The following is an 18,536-nucleotide window of genomic DNA, read 5'->3' as shown; positions in this document are numbered from 1 at the left end:
TGTTTCGTTTTCACTGCATCGGACAGTATTAAAACATAAATATTCATGTTAGTAAAATATTTTCATATATATATATATATATATATATATATATATATATATAACTTTGATACAAACATAGAAACTGGAAATCTATTAAATCTATCTAATGTAACTAAAATACTATTTTATATTCATATTTGGATATACAATTCTGACAGTGAAAAGTTGAAGCAAAGGGATTTCTTTTCCACCCTTTTAAAAGTAGGAAGGAAGCATTTTAGATTAAGAAATGCTAAATAAATTATTAAGTTGCATGCCTCACCATTGAACTGTTGCTGAAGGCAGTTTTGTAGTGAGTTCAGAGTCCTGGCAGAAAGCTGGTTCACAGACTCGTAAGTCTTGATGAGGTCGGTGAGAGACGACCCCAAGCCGGCCAGCTCCTCAGACGGATATTTTCTGCACAGGTTGTTGAGGCTCTCCCTGGTCGAGTCGATGCTCCCCTGCTGATTTTGAAGCTCTTTCAGAAGGTCCTGCCGAAGATGTTCAGATATGTAGGTTAGGATTTTGGCTTAAAACATCAGTATCTCTTTCTGTCCAGCAGACTGTTCTCAGTTTACAGAGTTTTCTGAATCTTTGACACTTATTTAGGTTGCACCTTTACTCTGCAGATGTCCTCAGGATCTGATCCGGTTGGAGAGGAAACCAAAGAGTCCTCCATGCTTTTTAGCCACGCAGACATCTGCGAGATGTAGTCTTCTAGCTGTTTACGCTGGGACGTGAAGTCAGTGAGGTTTCCTCTGACCTGCTCGTGCAGCATCTGAACAGTGCTGATCTTCTTCTGTAGGTCTGTCTCCAACACCTGAGCGTTTGTGTTGTAAACAGGTGTGGGTCTTTAATTGTATTTATTACAAAGAAGTCAGACTATTTGAGTGGTAGGACTGGCTATTTTCAGTTTTGATTTAATTCTGTTTAATTCTGTCAGACTTTTATCTGTGGTTACGAATCAGGCTGGATGTGGAAATGTTGAGCTTTTTAGAAGTCTCAGAGTGAAGTTTAAGGTTAGTAATGTGAAATGCTTTAATCATGCTAATTAGTAATTTGTAATTTGATGCAGAATATCAACTACATAATTGCTTTTGTTTCAAAATAATAATATACTCACACACACAAAATGTGACATTGTTTCCTAATAGAAATGATTAATGACTTTCTGTTCACTGCAGAAAAGCTAGAAAGAAATATTTTTTCTGTTAGTTATAGTTATTACAGAAAATTGATTAAAATTGTTCTGATGGGTAAAAGATTTAAAAAATGGGATTTGGTCACAAAACTGATCAGTGTATTTTTTTTAGATGAGAAAGCATTTGTTGTATTTGTTGGTCAGTGAAAACAAATGAAGTCCTATTTGTATAACAATCAATAAGAATAAAAATATAAATGTTTATTGTCATTAAATACCTGCAGTTTAGCTGGAGTGTCTTCACTTTGATAGCACTTTGTCAGCTCAGACACTTTGTTTTGGAGGAGTTCAAGTTTCTGCTCCTTCTCTCTAATTTCTCCCTGTTGATAAAACAAACAATAAAAAACAACTATACAATCTCTTCAAGGTGTATCTGAATAATCATGTGCATAAATAACTGATCCTTATTTAACAGAGCTAAACAAGTAATTCCTTATATCTTCTAAGACCTCTTAAAAACGTACCTGCAGCCCAGAGAGTCTTGCTGAGACCTTCTGACTGTTGCTAAAGTTGTTCAGGATCTCATTGAGTTCGATCCCACAGCTGCTAGTCCAACTCTCGATGTCTTCATTCAGGTTGCGCACGTCGCCCCACAGGTCCAAACTGTGATGGAGGCGATCGATGTTGTCCTCTATTTTCTCAGACATCTGGGGAAGAATTAAAAGGGATTAAAAGATGGCTGCCTGTTTCTTACAGTGAAGTTATTTGGTTTATATCAAGACACAATGATATGTAGTTTAAATACTCTGAACAACACAGAAAGTTTCCTCTGTAAGGAAGTGTGGAAAAAACATTCCCACAAAATACAACTAAAAGATAAAAAGTGACGCTATTTTCTTAATGATTTGCCTCCAAACCCAATCTGCTAGTACCTAAAATATTACCATATGGTATCGATAATGAAATATCTTAAAGATATGCTTACATCCAGCCAGTGATCAACAGTTTTCTCCATGTCTTTCTTTATCATATCACTGTCGCAGTCCGGGATCTTCTTCAGTTCAGTCACAAGATGTTTTCCTTTGACTGAAAACTGGTCCAGCTCTTGTTGCTTCCCACTCATCTCTGCCTTCAGTGATTCATGCTATGAAGGAAGCATACAAAGCAAAATGGTTCAACAGAGAAGCAATAAAAGAAATGGTTCAACAGAGAAGCAATAAAAGAAATGTTTCATCACAAGCTACTAAAAACGGTTCTTTTAGCTCACTAACCTTGGTTAGTGATCTCTTGGTTTCCTCATAGTCCTTCAGAACTGAGCTTATGTCCACCAGAGGTTCTGCACTCTCAACAATGCCCCCGATGCTGGTTTTCAGGGTTTGGTAATCTCTTGTTAGCTCAGCAAGAACATTACACTGCTCTTGTCTGAGAAAGATGACAAGCTTTAGATCACCATCTGCTAAAAAAAAAAGGTTAAAATCATCCAAGCGTTTCCTCTGCGTTACCTCTCTGTTATGAGCCTCCTTGTGTCCTCCCACGTCGTCTCCAGCAGACTAATTTCCCTCAAAACCTCCCCGGCCAGCTCTGCGTCTCTCTGGGCCAGCTGGTTGCCCTTGTCCCTCAGCCACTGCTCTTCGTGTTGGTGTGACTGAAGCTCATCCTCTAGCTGGTTAAAGAACCGAAGTCTGACAGACAAGAGGGACAACGTGTTATTACTGCGTCTGTTTTCACGCTCATAATGGCAGCAGTTATATATATGAGGCATTTACAGCGCTTTGTCAAAACTATTCATGTCTTTGCCATGAAGTTTGTCACAACCACAAACTTCAATTTATTTAACTGGGATTTTATGTGATAAACCAAGATAAATTAGTGTACAAGTGTGAAGAGGAAGGAAAAGAATACAACAAAATCTGGTAACACTATTTGGAGGGGTTACAACTGTCATAAACATGAATGACTCTTCATGATTACGACTGTTGTCCTGAAGTTTCATTCAGTAATTAATGACACTTTTAATTCAAAGGTGCTCTAAAAGTTGCATTAAAAGTTAAATGTTTAAAATTTGCATTATTCAGCAAATAATGACACTTTTAATGCAAAGTTCCATTAAAATTTGCATTAAAAGTCAAATTAAAGAATCAAATTTGCTTTAAAAGTGCCATTCCCCTTTAAATATGACTCACTAAATAAAACTGTGTAACCAGAAAGCGTGCATGTTACACTTCTAAGGTTGATTTTTTTTTTTATTAAAAACTGAGTCAAAAAAAAAAAAAGAATATTACTTTACTGTATTTATGTCCACCGGCGAGATACCAGCTTTTATTAAAAACTGAGTCAGTTTTCTTCTCCTTCACAATAATGCTCTACGTTTTTGTGGATCCATCGCACAGAGTCACAGTAAAACACCCAAAAACTAGGAGAAAGTTTATGGTACTTTTACAAGACACTGGCAGAATTTTATGGGACTTTCTTAGCACCATACCGTTGCTGCAGCCCATGCAAGCTGGGCTCTTTGAAGGCCTGGTGGTCGGCTTTTTCCTCGATGTCTTCCACAGCCTTGAGCAGCTGCTCTTTCCGTTGCCTGAACGAAGTCCACAGCACACCCAAGGCCTCGGCTTCGCTTTGCTTCGTACCGAGCAAGTTCCTCACCGTGTCCAACTCGGCGCTGAGCGAATCGGCCAGCATGCGGCAGGACTTGTGAGAACCCTCTTCGACTCCGATGTGGAGGTGACCTTTGCAGAGGCTGCTGTCCAGATTGACAGCAGAGGACTCCAGCTCACTGATGTCAGGAATAATGGCAGCGAGCTCCTGCTGCAGCTCCTCTACCCTTCCACGGTCCCAGCTCCCGGCGCTCTCCACCGTCTGCCTGAGACCACGCAGCACTCCTGCCACCTCGCCATGGGTCTGCAGGAAGGCCTCCAGCTTTTCCAGGCACTCCAGCTGCAGCTCAGCTAGACACTGAGCCTCATGGTAGGACTGAAGGCAGCTTTCTACTCTGTTATGGAGGAGCTGCGCATCAGTGGGCTCACAGATCTTGCAGAGCTTCTCGGTCTGCTCCTCTAAGCTTTGCTTCACGCTTGAGTTCTTTTGCAGGACCAACTTTGTCTCCTGTTAAAGCAAAAAGAACCAGGATAAATAGACTCTGCTCTGAAACAAAACATTATCCTCCAGTTGAGTCTGAGGGCTCGTTAAGGACAGCAGTAAAAGCTGGTAAACTAAACCTGGAGGATTTTTTAACTTAATCAGCCTGAGCCAGTCAAGTGGAAACTGAAAAATTCAATGTTTTTCTAAGCATTGAACGCACCAAAGCACTACCTGGTTTCGCTAAAGACATCCCTAACTCATTGTGTTAACAAGTTAAGAAGACTTAAAGTTATATTGTAGGAAGGGTCAGTGGATGTACAGCACACTTTGTTTTGTCTGGTTTTCCCACAGTCAAGGTAAGGAACTACACAATAATGCTAGCTGCACTAGCCAGGTAATTAATAATATAAAGTGCTAAAGCTGGTTTAAAATGTAATCATCTTGTATTTGTTTAAAAGTATTAGCAAAACCTTTGTCACAGCTTCTTCTCTCTGCTCCGAACATAGACAAATGATGGCAGGAATGCCAGATAAAATAGTTTTAGTGGTGTTGTCAAACTTTTTAAAATGACAGTCCTTGTAGAGAAATCGAAATCGGCATGTCAGAGTTTTAAAATCACAAGTCAAAAATCAGACACATCTCCATTTTAAACAATGGTCTGGATCTCACCTTTACTTGAGTGGCAGATCCCTGCAGATTGCCGATGTTGATCTGAGAAGCTGTGTGCAGATTTGAGAGTACGGTCTCACTCCACTCAGAGAATTTAAGAAGAGCCTGGTCAAACTGCTCCACCAGCGACGCATGGCTCTGCAGCTCTGTGATCCTGGGAGAGAGAGAGACGCTTGCTTCACATTTCCATGTATTGGTGTTTAGCAGTTTTAGCATTCTCTAATATATTTTCCTCTTTTAGCTGCAGTTAGGCCTCTCAACACGTCGGAACAAATCAATAACAATAAATCAAACTTCACCAGAAACCTTGATCCGTTACTGGATGTATTTCTGTGACTGTTTTACCTCTGAGGGATGACTTCCTGTTGGACAAGCAGTCTTTGCTGCAGCTTCCCCAGCTCATCTGTTAGCTTCGTAACATTTTCTTCAGGTGCTGTGGGATATAACAACGTTCCCAGAGAGGCCAGGTCTTCATGGGCCTTTTTAAGGGACTCTACCTCAACCTGCAGAGCCTGAAAGAAAAACGTCAATGTGTCTCTGTAACAACAATGTCCTCATTTTAGGTTTAAATCGTAGTCATGTTGTTTAGATGTACATTGATGGTTTGCTGTACCTGCAAGTCTTGCATCTCGGTGCGCAGTTTGGCTTTGTCAGCAGACAGACAGTGATTTTCAGGTTTGGATGCAGACTCACTTCTCTCCAAGCAGGACACAAAGTTTGACAGCTGCTTCTCAAACCTGACGCAGAACAGGGACACTTCTGTCTTAAACTGTGAGATTAAAACCTCAGTTCACACTGTTAGCTGATTGTGTTGTTTTCAGATTAAGCCCTAAGAAGGGATAACTCTAGATTGTGAAGGATTACAATATGTCTACAATCTGCCAAAGCAAAGATGTCAGTCAGGCATTTAATTTTCCTCCTTTTTATCTGCTTTATAACTTTCTGAATCAGCTTTTGTGCAGGAATTTGAGTGTTTTCTGAATGAGGGTTCAACACTAATGCACATCACACTTTTGAGATTTTTAATAGCGCTTGTCTAGTATACAAGACTCCAATAAAACACGCTGAAGTTTGCAGTTTATTGCAAACATGTGAATACATTTCCAAGACACTAAGTGTTTAATGTTAGTTGAAAACTTGCAAAAAGAGAAATAAAATCTGTTCAAAAACAGCTGATCTGTTTTAAAAATCTTCAAATTTCAGTTTTTAATGAAGCTATGACAAAATTTAAAAATAGTGAAAAAACTAAAGTGGTATAAATTCAACCATTTCTTAATATGTTTCTGCATTTTCATATGTACTAATATAATGACTATATATGTTAGGTTCATATTCACAAACTCATACTTTTGCCAGGTAGATAGAAGGTTTTCCAAAGTGCTCTGCTTGTCCTTTGCTTCCTCCAGGGCATGTTGGTAGCTGGTGTTCAGCTCCGTCACGGCCCGAACCGCATGCTCCTTGTCACTGATTCGTCTGGCACTAGCTGACAGCGACAGTAAGTTGCCCTTCAGCTGCTCCAGGCACTGACAGGCATCCTAGGTAACAACATAAGACATTTACAGTTCGAAGCAGCTGCCTGTGAACCGACGTTAACACATGTAAGAACGACTAGCAGTCCATTATTTAAAAAAAAAAAAAATAATGTGTTTATTAACAAAGAAGAAAGCAGATCTTCATACCATGTGGCTCTGAAGGGCTTTGTAAGTCTCAGATGATGAAGTGCAGGATTTAACGGGACTCTCCAGTTTTGCATGAAGCTCACGAAGAGACGCTTGTACCTTTAAGAGAAGCAAGATCGAAACGAATATGTACGCCAACGCCAAATGCAAAGGTTATCCTGTAAGATTATGGGTAAACTATCAACCTCGTTCAGGTTCAGTGTGAACTTTTGCTGGTGAGAGGAGCTTTCCTCCAGCTGCCCGTCAAGCGTCTGAACGCTCTCCTTCAGCTCCTCCCAGTACCTGCCAATTTGGGTCAGACGGGCTTTAATGCGAGCCGCCTCGCCCGAAGACACAAACTGGGCCAGCGCCTGGGAGTCCGTCTCCAGCTGCGACAGGAACTCGGCTCGGTCTTGAAGTTCTGCTCCGACACCCTGACATGCAAAAATGCAGCAAAGTCGAGGATTAGCTGAAGAAGCACAGTCCTGTATGTTAAAGTAAGTTATGAACAGATGCTATGTGATTTCTTGCTAACTTAAACCTAGCAATGTTTTTGTCTTGCAAAATATTTACACAATTCTGGCTGTAAGCTTAAGGCAGCTTCCATCCGTCTTTACATAAATTAAGATTATTTTTATTGTTCCTGCACAAGAAAAGCAATCCCAGTTTTAAATGGAGGACAAGAATTTCTTTTAAGTCTCATCTGACTAGGGAACGTTTCGTATTTGCTGCGAAAATGATTTTTGACCTACTAGCCAGATTTGAGAGTAGAGATTAAATTTTGGATTAGGACTCGATACTTTTCCTTCCACTTCATACTTATGCACCACTTTGTGTTGGTTTGTCACATGAGATTTACAAAACAAAGCCATTGCAGTTTGTGGTTGTTACAAGGCAAAATGTGCAAATGTTCGACAGCTTTGAAGACTTTTCAAGGTTGGAAATCCCAGAAACAGCAGCGGGTTCCTCCCCTCTTCTGGGTTTGAGACGAATACTGATGTACAGCACAGACAGTCTACCAACACATGACCAATGTGTGCTTTAAACCTCATTGATTTCTCATCAAAGTGCCATTTCTGTGGCTCAAAAGAGCTGTAGCTTAATGTTTAACCATATTTTACCTTAAGTGCTTTGATCTGCTCCTCAAGAGACAAATTAGATGATTTTATTACATCTAGCTGTTTCTCCTTTTCAGATATCCACGAAGAAAACGATTCAAATCCGGCTCTAAATCGATCCCACTGACTTTTCATCTCTTCCAGGCTCTTGACCCTAGGAGAAAACAAACTGATTTAAGCTGCAAAGAAACAAATAGTGCCTGGAATATATTTGAAAGAGCATGTGTAAATCATTGAGACTATCCCAATTAAAAATTATTATAATGCATTATTAATACAAGAAGTCTATAAACTTACTCTTTCTTCAGGCCGGTGTCTACTTTGTCCACCTGCTCGCTGAGCGAACGAGCTTGTTGCAGAAGCAGAGATTTGTTTTTTGGACCAAGTTGTATTTCTGTCGCTCTCTTCAACAAGGTGTTCATGTGTAAGACCTCCGCTTCGCACTGCTTCAGCATCACCTGTTCACAACACGGCACGATTTGCATCGCTTCCAGAGAATCCTCCAAAGTTTCCCTCGTATTGCGAGGAAAAATTCTCAGCGGATTGTTTTAGCTTTTTACTAAATGTACTCACGTTTGCTTGGTCCAGCTCAACGGCGAGGCTCTCTGGGCTGCTGAAATTCAGATCTCTGTCTATTGTGGAGCGGGCTTTGTTGACAAACTCGTTCACTGCTTCCTGCTGACTGTCAAACTCCTGCCAAGCAGCCAGAGTGACCTGAAACACACCAAATTCAACCTCATATAGAAGTATCCACAATGATTGAAAAAACTAAAATATTAATTTTTAAATGATCAGTGAAAAGTAGTAGTAGTAGTAAGGTGTGCGCTATGTGTGTTATCTCAGAGTTGTGACTCCTAATCCTTGGCTTCCTGGTCGTAATGTGGCGTTACGCTTTGGCTTCAGCGTCTAAAAACTCAGAATCTTTTTAAATAGATCTTGACTCGGTTTTTTTTTGGTTTTTTTCTAATTTCAGTTATCAAAAAAGGGAGACAGAAATCAATCAAAACAAAATCTGAAAGTTGTATCAGTTATCAGTCATATTTGTTATCAAGATAGAGCGTTGAATGCTACTTATACCTTTATCAAAGGAAAAACTTTTCATAGTCTGAAATGCTGACCAGCTTTCTGTATTTTTCAACTGGTAAATGGACAAATTTCTTTCAGCGATGTCTTTGAGGTTGGAAAGCCTCCCTTCAGCTTTTTCCACAGACTCAGATTCAACTCTGAACTCTGGCTGGACCGCTCCAAAATGTTTATATTACTTTGTTTATATTACTTACAGTCAAAAGGAGAAGGTTGGTAAAATATAAAAGAAAACTTCAAACCTAAATCTGCCTGAAGCATGGAATAAGTTGTTGGCAATAAAATCCTTTTTCTGTGTGAGGCTGCATTTTCTTGTATTTTTTTTTTTACAGATTAAACTAAATAAATGAAAACAAACTGTTTTTTTTGCAGCTTGAAGCTGCCGAAGCATATATTATCCCTAAAAGAAATGGGTAAAAAAGAGGGAATTAAGAAATCTGTTATTTATTAACTAAAGCTGAAAAAATGTGGTTGGATTGTAACTGTAACAATAACAGAAAAATGACACATTTCTGTGTCATTTTTAAAAGTGATTTTGATTTATAAGAATTATTCCTTTATTAAAATGATCTAACATATCTATTGGAATCTAATAATTGTTGTGTGAAAGGTAGCTTTTATGAAAGTTAAAATAATACTAAATGTTTAAATAATCTCTCCTGCTCACCTCCAGGTTTTGCTCCTGCGAGTCCATACTCTGCTCCATTTTGCTCACTGTGTTTTCTAAGCTCTGCATGTCCTGCTGCAGAGTCTCTCCCAGCCCCTCCTCAGACTGGAGCTGCTGACCTCTGGTGATCAGCTGCTGGACGTCCTTCCTTTTCAGCTTTAGGCGCTTTAACTGTTGCTGCGGGTGGCCGAGTACATTCACAATATGAAGCTGATTTCATTAAACGGGAACACAATAAATAAATAAAGAAAAGATTCAATCTGTCATGCAACACCTGATGAACAAGCAGAAGTTGTTGGGCTTCTCTGGAAGTAGGACAGTCCAGGATTTTGGTCGCCTCGGCCTGTGCTTCTTTCTGCCCTTGAACCAGGTCATCCAAGGTCGTCTGTACTTCCTCTCTGAACTGCACACAGTCCCCCACTGCAAGCACCATCTTCTCAGCCTTGCAAAAAAATAAGAGAAAAATAAAAGATGGTGCCTTAAACCACTGTTTACGGTCAAAAAATCTGACGAGAAGACGTTGATGCCATTTTAGGAAACATGGAAAACATAAGAGTCAGATATTACATCATTTATGACACTAGTTGTGATTATTATCCATTTTTTCCTCACTCATTATTTTTTACCATCTCAGTCTCCCCATTACTCTTCACTCGGTGTGTTTGTATTTTTTCATATCAGTGAATATTAGATCTTCTTCCTCTCTGATGAGTCCAGGACTCTTTTCACTCTTTTCACCACAACAAGCTTCAGCCATTCATGCCAGGACTTCTTTATTTGAGCTTACACACATTGTTTAAAGAAGCAATCTTAGATTCTCCATTTGTTATTATGACACTGATGTATGCATGTTACACTTGAGCTCTCACAGAATTATATGTAGTGTTTTATTTTATTCTATATATCACAGTATACAACACATTTTACATGCTAATTTCATTTTGGGCCACTATTTTAATGAACCTATGAATTGGGCAAATTCAACTACTTTTACAAAACTAAAACTTAGGACTTATCTGAAATTTCAAGCACCAAAATTCTTTCATAACATTAATGTTCAAATTTCACCAATGTGCTCCTCATGTCTGCAATCTTTGTTTCATATTATGCTCTAACTTTTACATTTTTTTAAACCACCTCTGGATGTACAGATCTGATTATTTGTTAAAAGAAATTTAAATAAACATGATGTCATGGTAAGAAAAAGTTAGTTTAATGCTTGGAACCGATCATAATAGTCCACTAAATAAGCAGCCCTTTGCCTGCGCAGTATAGTGCAAACTGGTATAGCAATTGTAATTCAATACACTGTGCAGCTATAATCATATTCTCCACATGTTCCTCCAAAAATAAGGTCACGGCCTTCAACAACGGAGAGGAAATTGGACCTAAACGTCTCAGAGGTCTTCTAAAAAACACGAGAGTGATTTACCTCAAAGAGAGAGGCAAGGAGACCTTTAAAATCAGCAGAGAGCTTGCTCAGAGTGCTTCCCTGCCTTTGGGCATCACTGTCAGCACAGATTTCGATTAATACAGCCATACGGGCTTTCAGCCAAGCAAGGTTCCCCTCCTGGAGCTCTGCATCATTTCTCAGCTCCTGGAAACAAAAGCAAAAGTTGATGGAACTAACAAGAAAGTGTCTCGTCTCCTCAGGAGTGACACTGAGAAGTGGGCATTACGCTGCAAACGACAAACCGTGAAAGAAGCATGGCGAAGAATGTGACTCACCATTATGGTCGTTTTCACCTGGTTGTACTTTCTGGGGTCGCTGGCTCGGTTCCTCAGCAGCCTCAGCTGACTTTCTTTGGATATAAGCCAACACGAGAGTTCAGCGTACCTGTTCAGCAACATGAAAGGGAATAAAGAAACCAATCAGAAAAGGGGGGAACGTATAAAAGCTTTATGTGCATTTTCGCTTATATATTTAAAAAAACAAAACTCTATCATCAAGAAGCTGTGAGACATATTTCTCACAAAGAAATATATACATATATGTTTTTAAATATATTATATTTAGGATTAGAAGTGAGTATCACTTCAGTATCAGGCTAATTATACTTTTCAATAATGCAGATTTACTGTTTTTAATTGGGCAAAAATGTTCATACTAACACACTGAAAATACAGCTGCGTCTGTAAAAAGCAGCAGAAGAACATGAATTACTTGAGGTATGTAAAAAACGCACAGCCACTCATGCTGTTGAAACACTTCTAGTTTATAGATTCTCATCAAGAGGAAGAGAAAAACTTCAACCTGCTTCTTTTCTCGTATCAGCTTAACTCGTCTCACAAAATGAATATTTTGTTGAAAATACTGCACCTTGCATCGTATTCTTTCCATTTATCTTGGTGCTGCATTAACTTCTGATGAGTATTCCCAATTTCCTCCTGAACCTCGGCGAAGTCCCTTCTTGCTGTTTCCAGGATCTGGTGAGCCGGGTCGGCCTCCGGCAGCTTTTGGCAGAGTTCCTCCATCAACTGTAGCCGTTTCTCACAGATGGACTGAGGGCCCTTCTCCCTAAAAAACACCTAAAAAAAACGGCATATTTCACAGCAGAACATGTCAGAACAACACAGTGACCCAGGAAAATCTGTCACATTAAAACCATAAACTTCAATGTTATATCATGTACAATTGTTGCCCAGTTGTGAAGTATGAGAAAAAAAAAGGATACATCATTCTCAGCATTTTTTTTACAAACAAGTCTAAATTTATGGCTAAATGTGAACCATGATATGCCAAGAAAACCCAAGAAGGAGCCATCTTGACGTCTGAATGTGGGTTCGCCTGACATCAACCCCAAGCTGACTACCAGATCGGTGTATGAATGTCTGCATGTTTGTGAGTTCCAGGCACTGAAAGTATCAACCAGGGTGGCCTGAATACAAATGGCTTTCTCCTTTCACTTTAAAAGTAAGCAACAAAGCGAAAGTGTTGGTCTGTCACATGAAAATCTCAATGAAAACTTTGACGTTTGTGTTTCTGCAGGGCACTGTCATCTTTTTCCCACTGGAATAAGCACCACATGTTGATTAGTGCTGTGCTCACCCTGTGCTCCTTGATGAGCCTCTCACTCCCCATGTTGGCCAGGTGCCGGTTCTCCCTGGTCAGCTCTGCCTGGCACTCCTGCAGCGACGCCATCAGCTTGCTCCTCTCGCCCTCCACCTTCAGGTGGAGGAGGTGAAACGGGGCGTCCGTCTGAATGTCCTGAGGAAAGAGGACGACGCTCATGAAGTCTGCGCTCATATTTATAACAGAAGATGGTTTCAAGTCACTCTCACACAGCTGAGGTGTTGGAGAAACACAAACTCTAAAATTATATTTGACTACGTGTTATGACAGAACTATAACAGAGAAGTGAGTATTTAAAATATCTTTGCGAAGTAAAACTGCATCTTTAAGATACCAATATTTATTATTACAAATTATATGGATTAATTTCAACCAACCTTCCAGTGTTTGTGGAGCTTTCTAACCGTTTCCTGCAGCGACTGCTGCTCCTGCTCGGGTAAAATGTCTGTCAGCTCATCACAAGCCTTAAGGAATGAATTTAAAATCCGCTGGTCGAGCTGTCCGAAGAACTCCTGCAAACAACACCGGGATATTTTTCAGGGTTCACATCCCATCTGAGAGACAGCAGGCCTATTAAACATGTATGTGTATGAACCTGGTCACAAAACACACGTTTCCTTTTTAGTTCAGTCATGTAATTTTTTTGGTAAATATGCTGAAAGTTGCAGTGTAACTTGTAAATGAAGTTAAATTTAACTTTAAACTTAGAAACCTATTTATTTTACGATGTTGCAGTTATTAAAAGACAGTCTGGTCTTAAAAGGTGAGAGGTAAAATTAAGATTTTTCTTCTGAATGCATCTCATTGAATGAATCTTACATAAGCATATAATTAATATGTTTCTCTTTGGCCTGTTTAATACAGGAGTCTGCAACTCTTCCACAGTGTCTCTTAATAACTTTGATTAAAAATAATAAAGAACTAACTAATGTTAATGTTTTTAAACCTAAGGTAGATATAATAAATGCAATTTTAACAGTTCTTCAAGGGTTTTTCATGGAATAATTTCTTTGAAATATGGACTAAAACTGAACCTGTATGCTAAAAAACAGAAAACAAAATTATTTTAAAATATGGGTTGACAGAGCAGAGTAGAGTACTGAGGTGGATAGCACATGACTCCGATTTTAAACCTAATGTAACAGACAAAACATTTAGTAAATGGGAAAAGGGTCCAAAGATATTCTGGGAGATGGTTAAGAAAAATACTATACAAAGCTTTGAAGAAATAAAGAATAAATATGAATTAAACAACAAGGATCTCTACAGGTACTTACAATTGAGGCACTATACGGAGGAACTACTAAATGGATAAATTTAATTGAGTTTGAATCTGGTATAATTAAGATGTTTATTTCAGCAAATGAATCAAACTTGGGGAAGAAAGTAATTTCAAAACTGTACACAGGATTGGAAAATTTGAAGAAAAGTAATACAGCATACATAAAAGCAAGATGGGAAAAAGATGCTAATTGTGGGCTTTTGCAGGAGAACTGGGAGGAGATATTTCAGTACGTCAGCACAAAGAAAACACCAAAATACAAAATGCTGGAGGCAGTGCGGGAAAGACAGAGCGGGTCACTTCCATGTGTTTTGGGATTGTGCCTACATGGTACCCTATTGGCAGGACGTAAAGAATTGTTTGGCTAAGGTGCTGGGGGTGAATATTCCACTTACATTTGAGGATCTGTACATGGGAAGAGGGATGGAAAGGTTCACAAGAGCAGGCGATAGATATATGTACAGGATTATGTTGGTAGCAAGCAAAAAAGCCATTACTAGGAAATGGCTGAAGACAGAAGCTCCTAAAAGGGAAGATTGGGTTGATGTAATGCATAATATTTATTTTATGGAAAGGCTGACTTTTTCCATCAGATTAGAATCTGGAAAATTTAAGAATTATTGGAAAAATTGGCAGGGTTTTACTTCACCATGGAGATTAGACTTTATTGATTAATAGTGTGGTAACGGGAACCCTTATAGAGCTATAGATTGTAAATAGTTGGCTTACAGTTTGTTTCTGATGAGAAGAGAGTTAAAATTGTGATGACTCAGAAGAGAAGAACAGAAAAAAAAACTGGATGATCTTTTTGTTTGTTACAAGTGAATGGATAGATTGGATATCATCTAGACTAGCAAAGTTGCTATGTCCAAGGCAGGTACAGATTATATGTGCAGCTTTTCTTGAATGATATGTATGGAACATTTGGAAAAAGAAAATAGTGTAAAGTCTGTATGTACACTTGCACGGAAAAATTGTCAATAAAAATGTGCAAACTAAAAAAAAAACCCATAGAAAACACACAGAGTAATGTTTTAGTGACTGATGATGAATCCATGTCGGTTCCTCCCTGAATCGGCTTTGCTTTAAAATTTGTAAAAGAGAAAATTGGAATTATTTAAATTTGTCTTCGTGGCTCAAATTTGTTCAAAACTGGAGATCAAAAGTCAGCCGCACATTTCTGATTGGTGCACTGTTGTAATTATGTCGTTAAATAAAAAATAAAAAAAAACACTGAACCAATTAATTTGATTAAAGACACTTCAATCTGTAAAAATAGCCCTACGGTGTGTTTCTTCAGCAGCTCCTCAGGGTTGCCTCTCTCCGTCAGACAGCTCTGTGCCATTTTCAGAACCTTTTCCAGCTCCACTCGTGACTCGTCAAACCTCTTCATCAGGCTGCTGTTTGCCTCCACGTGCTTTCGCCACTCTGTAGATTCCTTAATCATGTTCTGCAGGCGATCAAACGAGTCATTACTTCCCTGCCAAGGCATTAAATGAAGCCGTCTTTGATTATTAAGGTTACCTGTGACGAAGTCTGCAGGTCTGCCACTCGTTTCTGCAGCAGACTCATGTCCATGTGCTGGAGCGTTTTACTGGTGCTCATCACTTTTTGGATGGTTTGGTGGTTTCTTTCTATTACCGTCAGGCACTTCTTACAGCTGTGTGTGAAGGTTGCCAGCTCCTATTTAAATGTATATAAATAAAACCAGACAATTAAGAAATTTTATTTGACATTTCAATCCCTCTGCATGACATTTATGAACAGCTACCTGGCATTTCTGCTTAAAATCTACTGGTCCCTCAGAGTCGGTGGTGCTGGTGATACGACTGGCCTTCTCCAGAGCCTGGTAGAAGCCGGTGATGTTCCTCTCCATTTCCTCCAGTGGAGGTAAGAGAGACTGAGACTCCCTAAGCAGAGGCAGACATCTCTCCCTAACCTGACCGGAGAAAAGGCACGTGGAAAAAAACATAAACACGACATGTTATTTAGAGGAAACATCATTTAAGATGTATAGATCTTAAATGTATAGATCCACACCCCTTCATTTAACAACCACAAATACAATAAATTCTTAATTTATTGAGAATTTATGTGACAAGCCGACGAGCCAACGTAAAGAAGAGCAAGAGGTCCGTGGTAACTCTGGAGGAGCTGGAGAGATCAACAGTTCAGGTAGGAAAAGCTCCTAAAAGGGCAATTAGCAATACACCCCACATGTCTGGCTTTTATGGAAGAGAAGGAAGAAGAGAGCCATTGTTGAGACGTTTTGGCTAACATGACGTGCAGAAGAAAACTAACACGACTTCCCACCTCCACCTGATAGAGCTTGAGTAATTTTGCAGAGGAACAGGCAAACATTTCAGTCCTATAAAGCTGGCACTGAAAATTTTTATTTTTCCCTTTACTCCACAATTATGAACTACTTTGTGTTTGTTACATCAAACGTCAATGAAATACATCATAGTTTGTGTTTTTAACAAAAAAAAGGCCAGGGAACACTCTTTGTTTATTAGCACAAAACAATGACTTGTGTCCACGAAGCAGAAGAAGGCACAAAAACAGAAATGTGTGAAAAGTTGTTGAACCCAAATAATTAAGAAATCCTAGCAGATTATATTGGCTCTAGGATTAGGAGATCGTAATTTAACAATCTTTTATCATTTTATTGCAAAACAGCACATGCTGTTGTACACACACTCACTTTACTGAGCTGCTCTTTGATCAAAGCCATCACAGCCATCATTTGAGAAATCTCCTCTTGCGGAGTGTCTTTGGTCAACAGCTGAGCTGTGCGACTTGCTGCCTTGGAGGCCGCTTCCATCGCTGGCACTTTGTGCTTGATTTCCTGTCCCAAATTAAAAAAAAAAAAGTCAAGTAGCGACATACAGAAAAGAAAAAGACATAGCACAGGTGTAAACTGAGAGTGAAGGTGATGGTCAAACCTCGACGTCTTGAACGAAGGCTCTGACGTTGAGGAAAGACACTTGAACAGGAGCGGTCATCTTCTCATTGGTGGCATCCATGAACATCTTTAAGGTATTAATCCCGTCTTGATAGTCTTGCCTCAGTTTATCCACCTCATCTGCTCTTGCATACTGAAAACAACAGAGGGAAGGCAAAACACGTCACGCTTTCTGTATGACTTAATAAATCTGCGTCTGCTTGGTAACATCAAACTTACATGTTTGACTTTGACAAATAGCTCTCTCCATCTCCCATTCAGCAGAAGAAGCTGCTGCTTTAGATCTCGAGAGACGGTTTCGTCACATGTTTCAATGAGAAAATTCCCAGCGTCGTTCATGTCCATGTGCTGCTGGATCCAGTGAGAGAGATTTCTGAAAAAATCCTGACAGGGAAAAGAAGAACTAAAACAGGGCCTGACAACACGAGACAATCTGAGATCAGAATAAATTTATTTAAATGCACCGTTCCCTGTTGTCGCCACTCAAGCTTCTGAATGTACTTACACGCTTGGCGCCCTCCGACTTGTTGAGCATTTGCTCGGCGTCCTCCAGCCAGGCCTGCAGTGATGCCACGGTGCTGCTGTATTTCTCCCAGTTACAGATCACCTCTTCCAGCATGCTGCGAACACTTCGGACCTCCAGCGCCAAGTTCTTCCACTGAGCCGTCGTTTCAGTCAGGAATTTGCTCACGCCCTCTGCTTCATCGACTGGAAATGAAAGCGGCTCACTTTAGCATAAGTTTATAGGGTTCCTATTTACTGTTACTATCTTGAAAACGTATTAGTACTAGTGCTAACTAGTACTTCCTGAACATTTTCAAATTATGTGATAATACAACCACAAACTTCAATATATTTTACAGGGATTTTATGTGATAGACCAACACACGGTGTAGTTGTAAGAATGAAAAAAAAAACAATAAAAGTTGTTCCTTTTAACAAATAAAAAGTATTACTTTTGCTACAGTGTAGTCATTGGTGGTGTGTCTGTAGCAGCTTGTTTTTATCCAGTGGATAAAATTTCTGCATGTTCTTCTATGCTAAATAGCTGAAGCTCAATATGGTTGAATGGAAAGTGTCTGTAAACATCGATATTCAAGTCTTTCCGAAAATTGTCAATAAATTGTGGACTATGCCTGCACCACTCCCACCTCCCAGAATGATGCTGCCACCACCATGTTCAACTAATGCACCAGTTCTGCATTAGTTTTCCACTGCACAGGGAGTTTTACATGTAGGACATGAAGAACGTTAATTTTATGCTTAGGATATTATTATATAAGCTTGTCTTGCTTTAAACTTCTCCAGAACTTTCTCCCTGGCCTGTATGCTGATGATGCCTGCAAGAAACCTCACAAGTTTCTTACACGCAGGTGTTTCCATAAACAGATAGATTATGGAAATACATGCATCCTAACTCAATTAGGTCACTTTTGTTTGCACTAGATTTTATTTACATTTAAGAGGACTGAATCTAAATTCTAGCCACTTTTTCAGGATTTTCAAGGCTAAAAAAAAAATCCTTCAGTTTCACAATTACACATTGGTTTGTGTTGGTCTGTCACAAAAAAATCCCAACAAAATACAGTGAGGTTCCAGGTTGTGATGCGGGTTCAGGTGGTATGAATACTGTGGCGAGGCTCTGTAACATACTGCAAATGATTCTGCATGTTGATCCTTTCGTACGTTGCAGTGGGTTAGGACTGTTAAACATGCTAAAATACCATTGCAACTACAGTTACTCCCTCATGCATAATGCACCATGACCTTTTTAG

At 39.4% G+C, this 18,536-nt stretch overlaps 1 protein-coding gene across 1 annotated transcript in view; it reads right to left on the bottom strand.

The window, feature by feature from the left end:
- Positions 1-18,536, bottom strand: part of syne1b (spectrin repeat containing, nuclear envelope 1b) — a 99,369-nt gene that overhangs the window by 62,840 nt on the left and 17,993 nt on the right. The window contains exons 19-49 of the mRNA XM_016679141.1: positions 17,267-17,469; positions 16,981-17,145; positions 16,742-16,894; positions 16,501-16,644; positions 15,568-15,735; positions 15,321-15,479; positions 15,082-15,246; positions 12,892-13,026; positions 12,491-12,649; positions 11,762-11,970; positions 11,170-11,278; positions 10,874-11,038; positions 9,716-9,883; positions 9,442-9,618; positions 8,265-8,405; positions 7,989-8,149; positions 7,695-7,845; positions 6,780-7,007; positions 6,595-6,693; positions 6,263-6,450; positions 5,529-5,652; positions 5,261-5,427; positions 4,916-5,069; positions 3,645-4,270; positions 2,665-2,844; positions 2,434-2,584; positions 2,148-2,306; positions 1,687-1,869; positions 1,441-1,542; positions 638-841; positions 305-512 (exon numbers count right to left, since the gene is read on the bottom strand). Coding sequence (XP_016534627.1) covers positions 305-512; positions 638-841; positions 1,441-1,542; positions 1,687-1,869; positions 2,148-2,306; positions 2,434-2,584; positions 2,665-2,844; positions 3,645-4,270; positions 4,916-5,069; positions 5,261-5,427; positions 5,529-5,652; positions 6,263-6,450; positions 6,595-6,693; positions 6,780-7,007; positions 7,695-7,845; positions 7,989-8,149; positions 8,265-8,405; positions 9,442-9,618; positions 9,716-9,883; positions 10,874-11,038; positions 11,170-11,278; positions 11,762-11,970; positions 12,491-12,649; positions 12,892-13,026; positions 15,082-15,246; positions 15,321-15,479; positions 15,568-15,735; positions 16,501-16,644; positions 16,742-16,894; positions 16,981-17,145; positions 17,267-17,469 — 5,505 coding nt within the window. The remainder of the gene's footprint in view (positions 1-304; positions 513-637; positions 842-1,440; positions 1,543-1,686; positions 1,870-2,147; positions 2,307-2,433; positions 2,585-2,664; positions 2,845-3,644; positions 4,271-4,915; positions 5,070-5,260; positions 5,428-5,528; positions 5,653-6,262; positions 6,451-6,594; positions 6,694-6,779; positions 7,008-7,694; positions 7,846-7,988; positions 8,150-8,264; positions 8,406-9,441; positions 9,619-9,715; positions 9,884-10,873; positions 11,039-11,169; positions 11,279-11,761; positions 11,971-12,490; positions 12,650-12,891; positions 13,027-15,081; positions 15,247-15,320; positions 15,480-15,567; positions 15,736-16,500; positions 16,645-16,741; positions 16,895-16,980; positions 17,146-17,266; positions 17,470-18,536) is intronic.

This window comes from Poecilia formosa, unplaced genomic scaffold (assembly GCF_000485575.1).
Source record: "Poecilia formosa unplaced genomic scaffold, Poecilia_formosa-5.1.2 Scaffold203, whole genome shotgun sequence".
Lineage (NCBI taxonomy): Eukaryota > Metazoa > Chordata > Actinopteri > Cyprinodontiformes > Poeciliidae > Poecilia > Poecilia formosa.
This window is presented reverse-complemented; position numbering and strand designations above follow the sequence as displayed.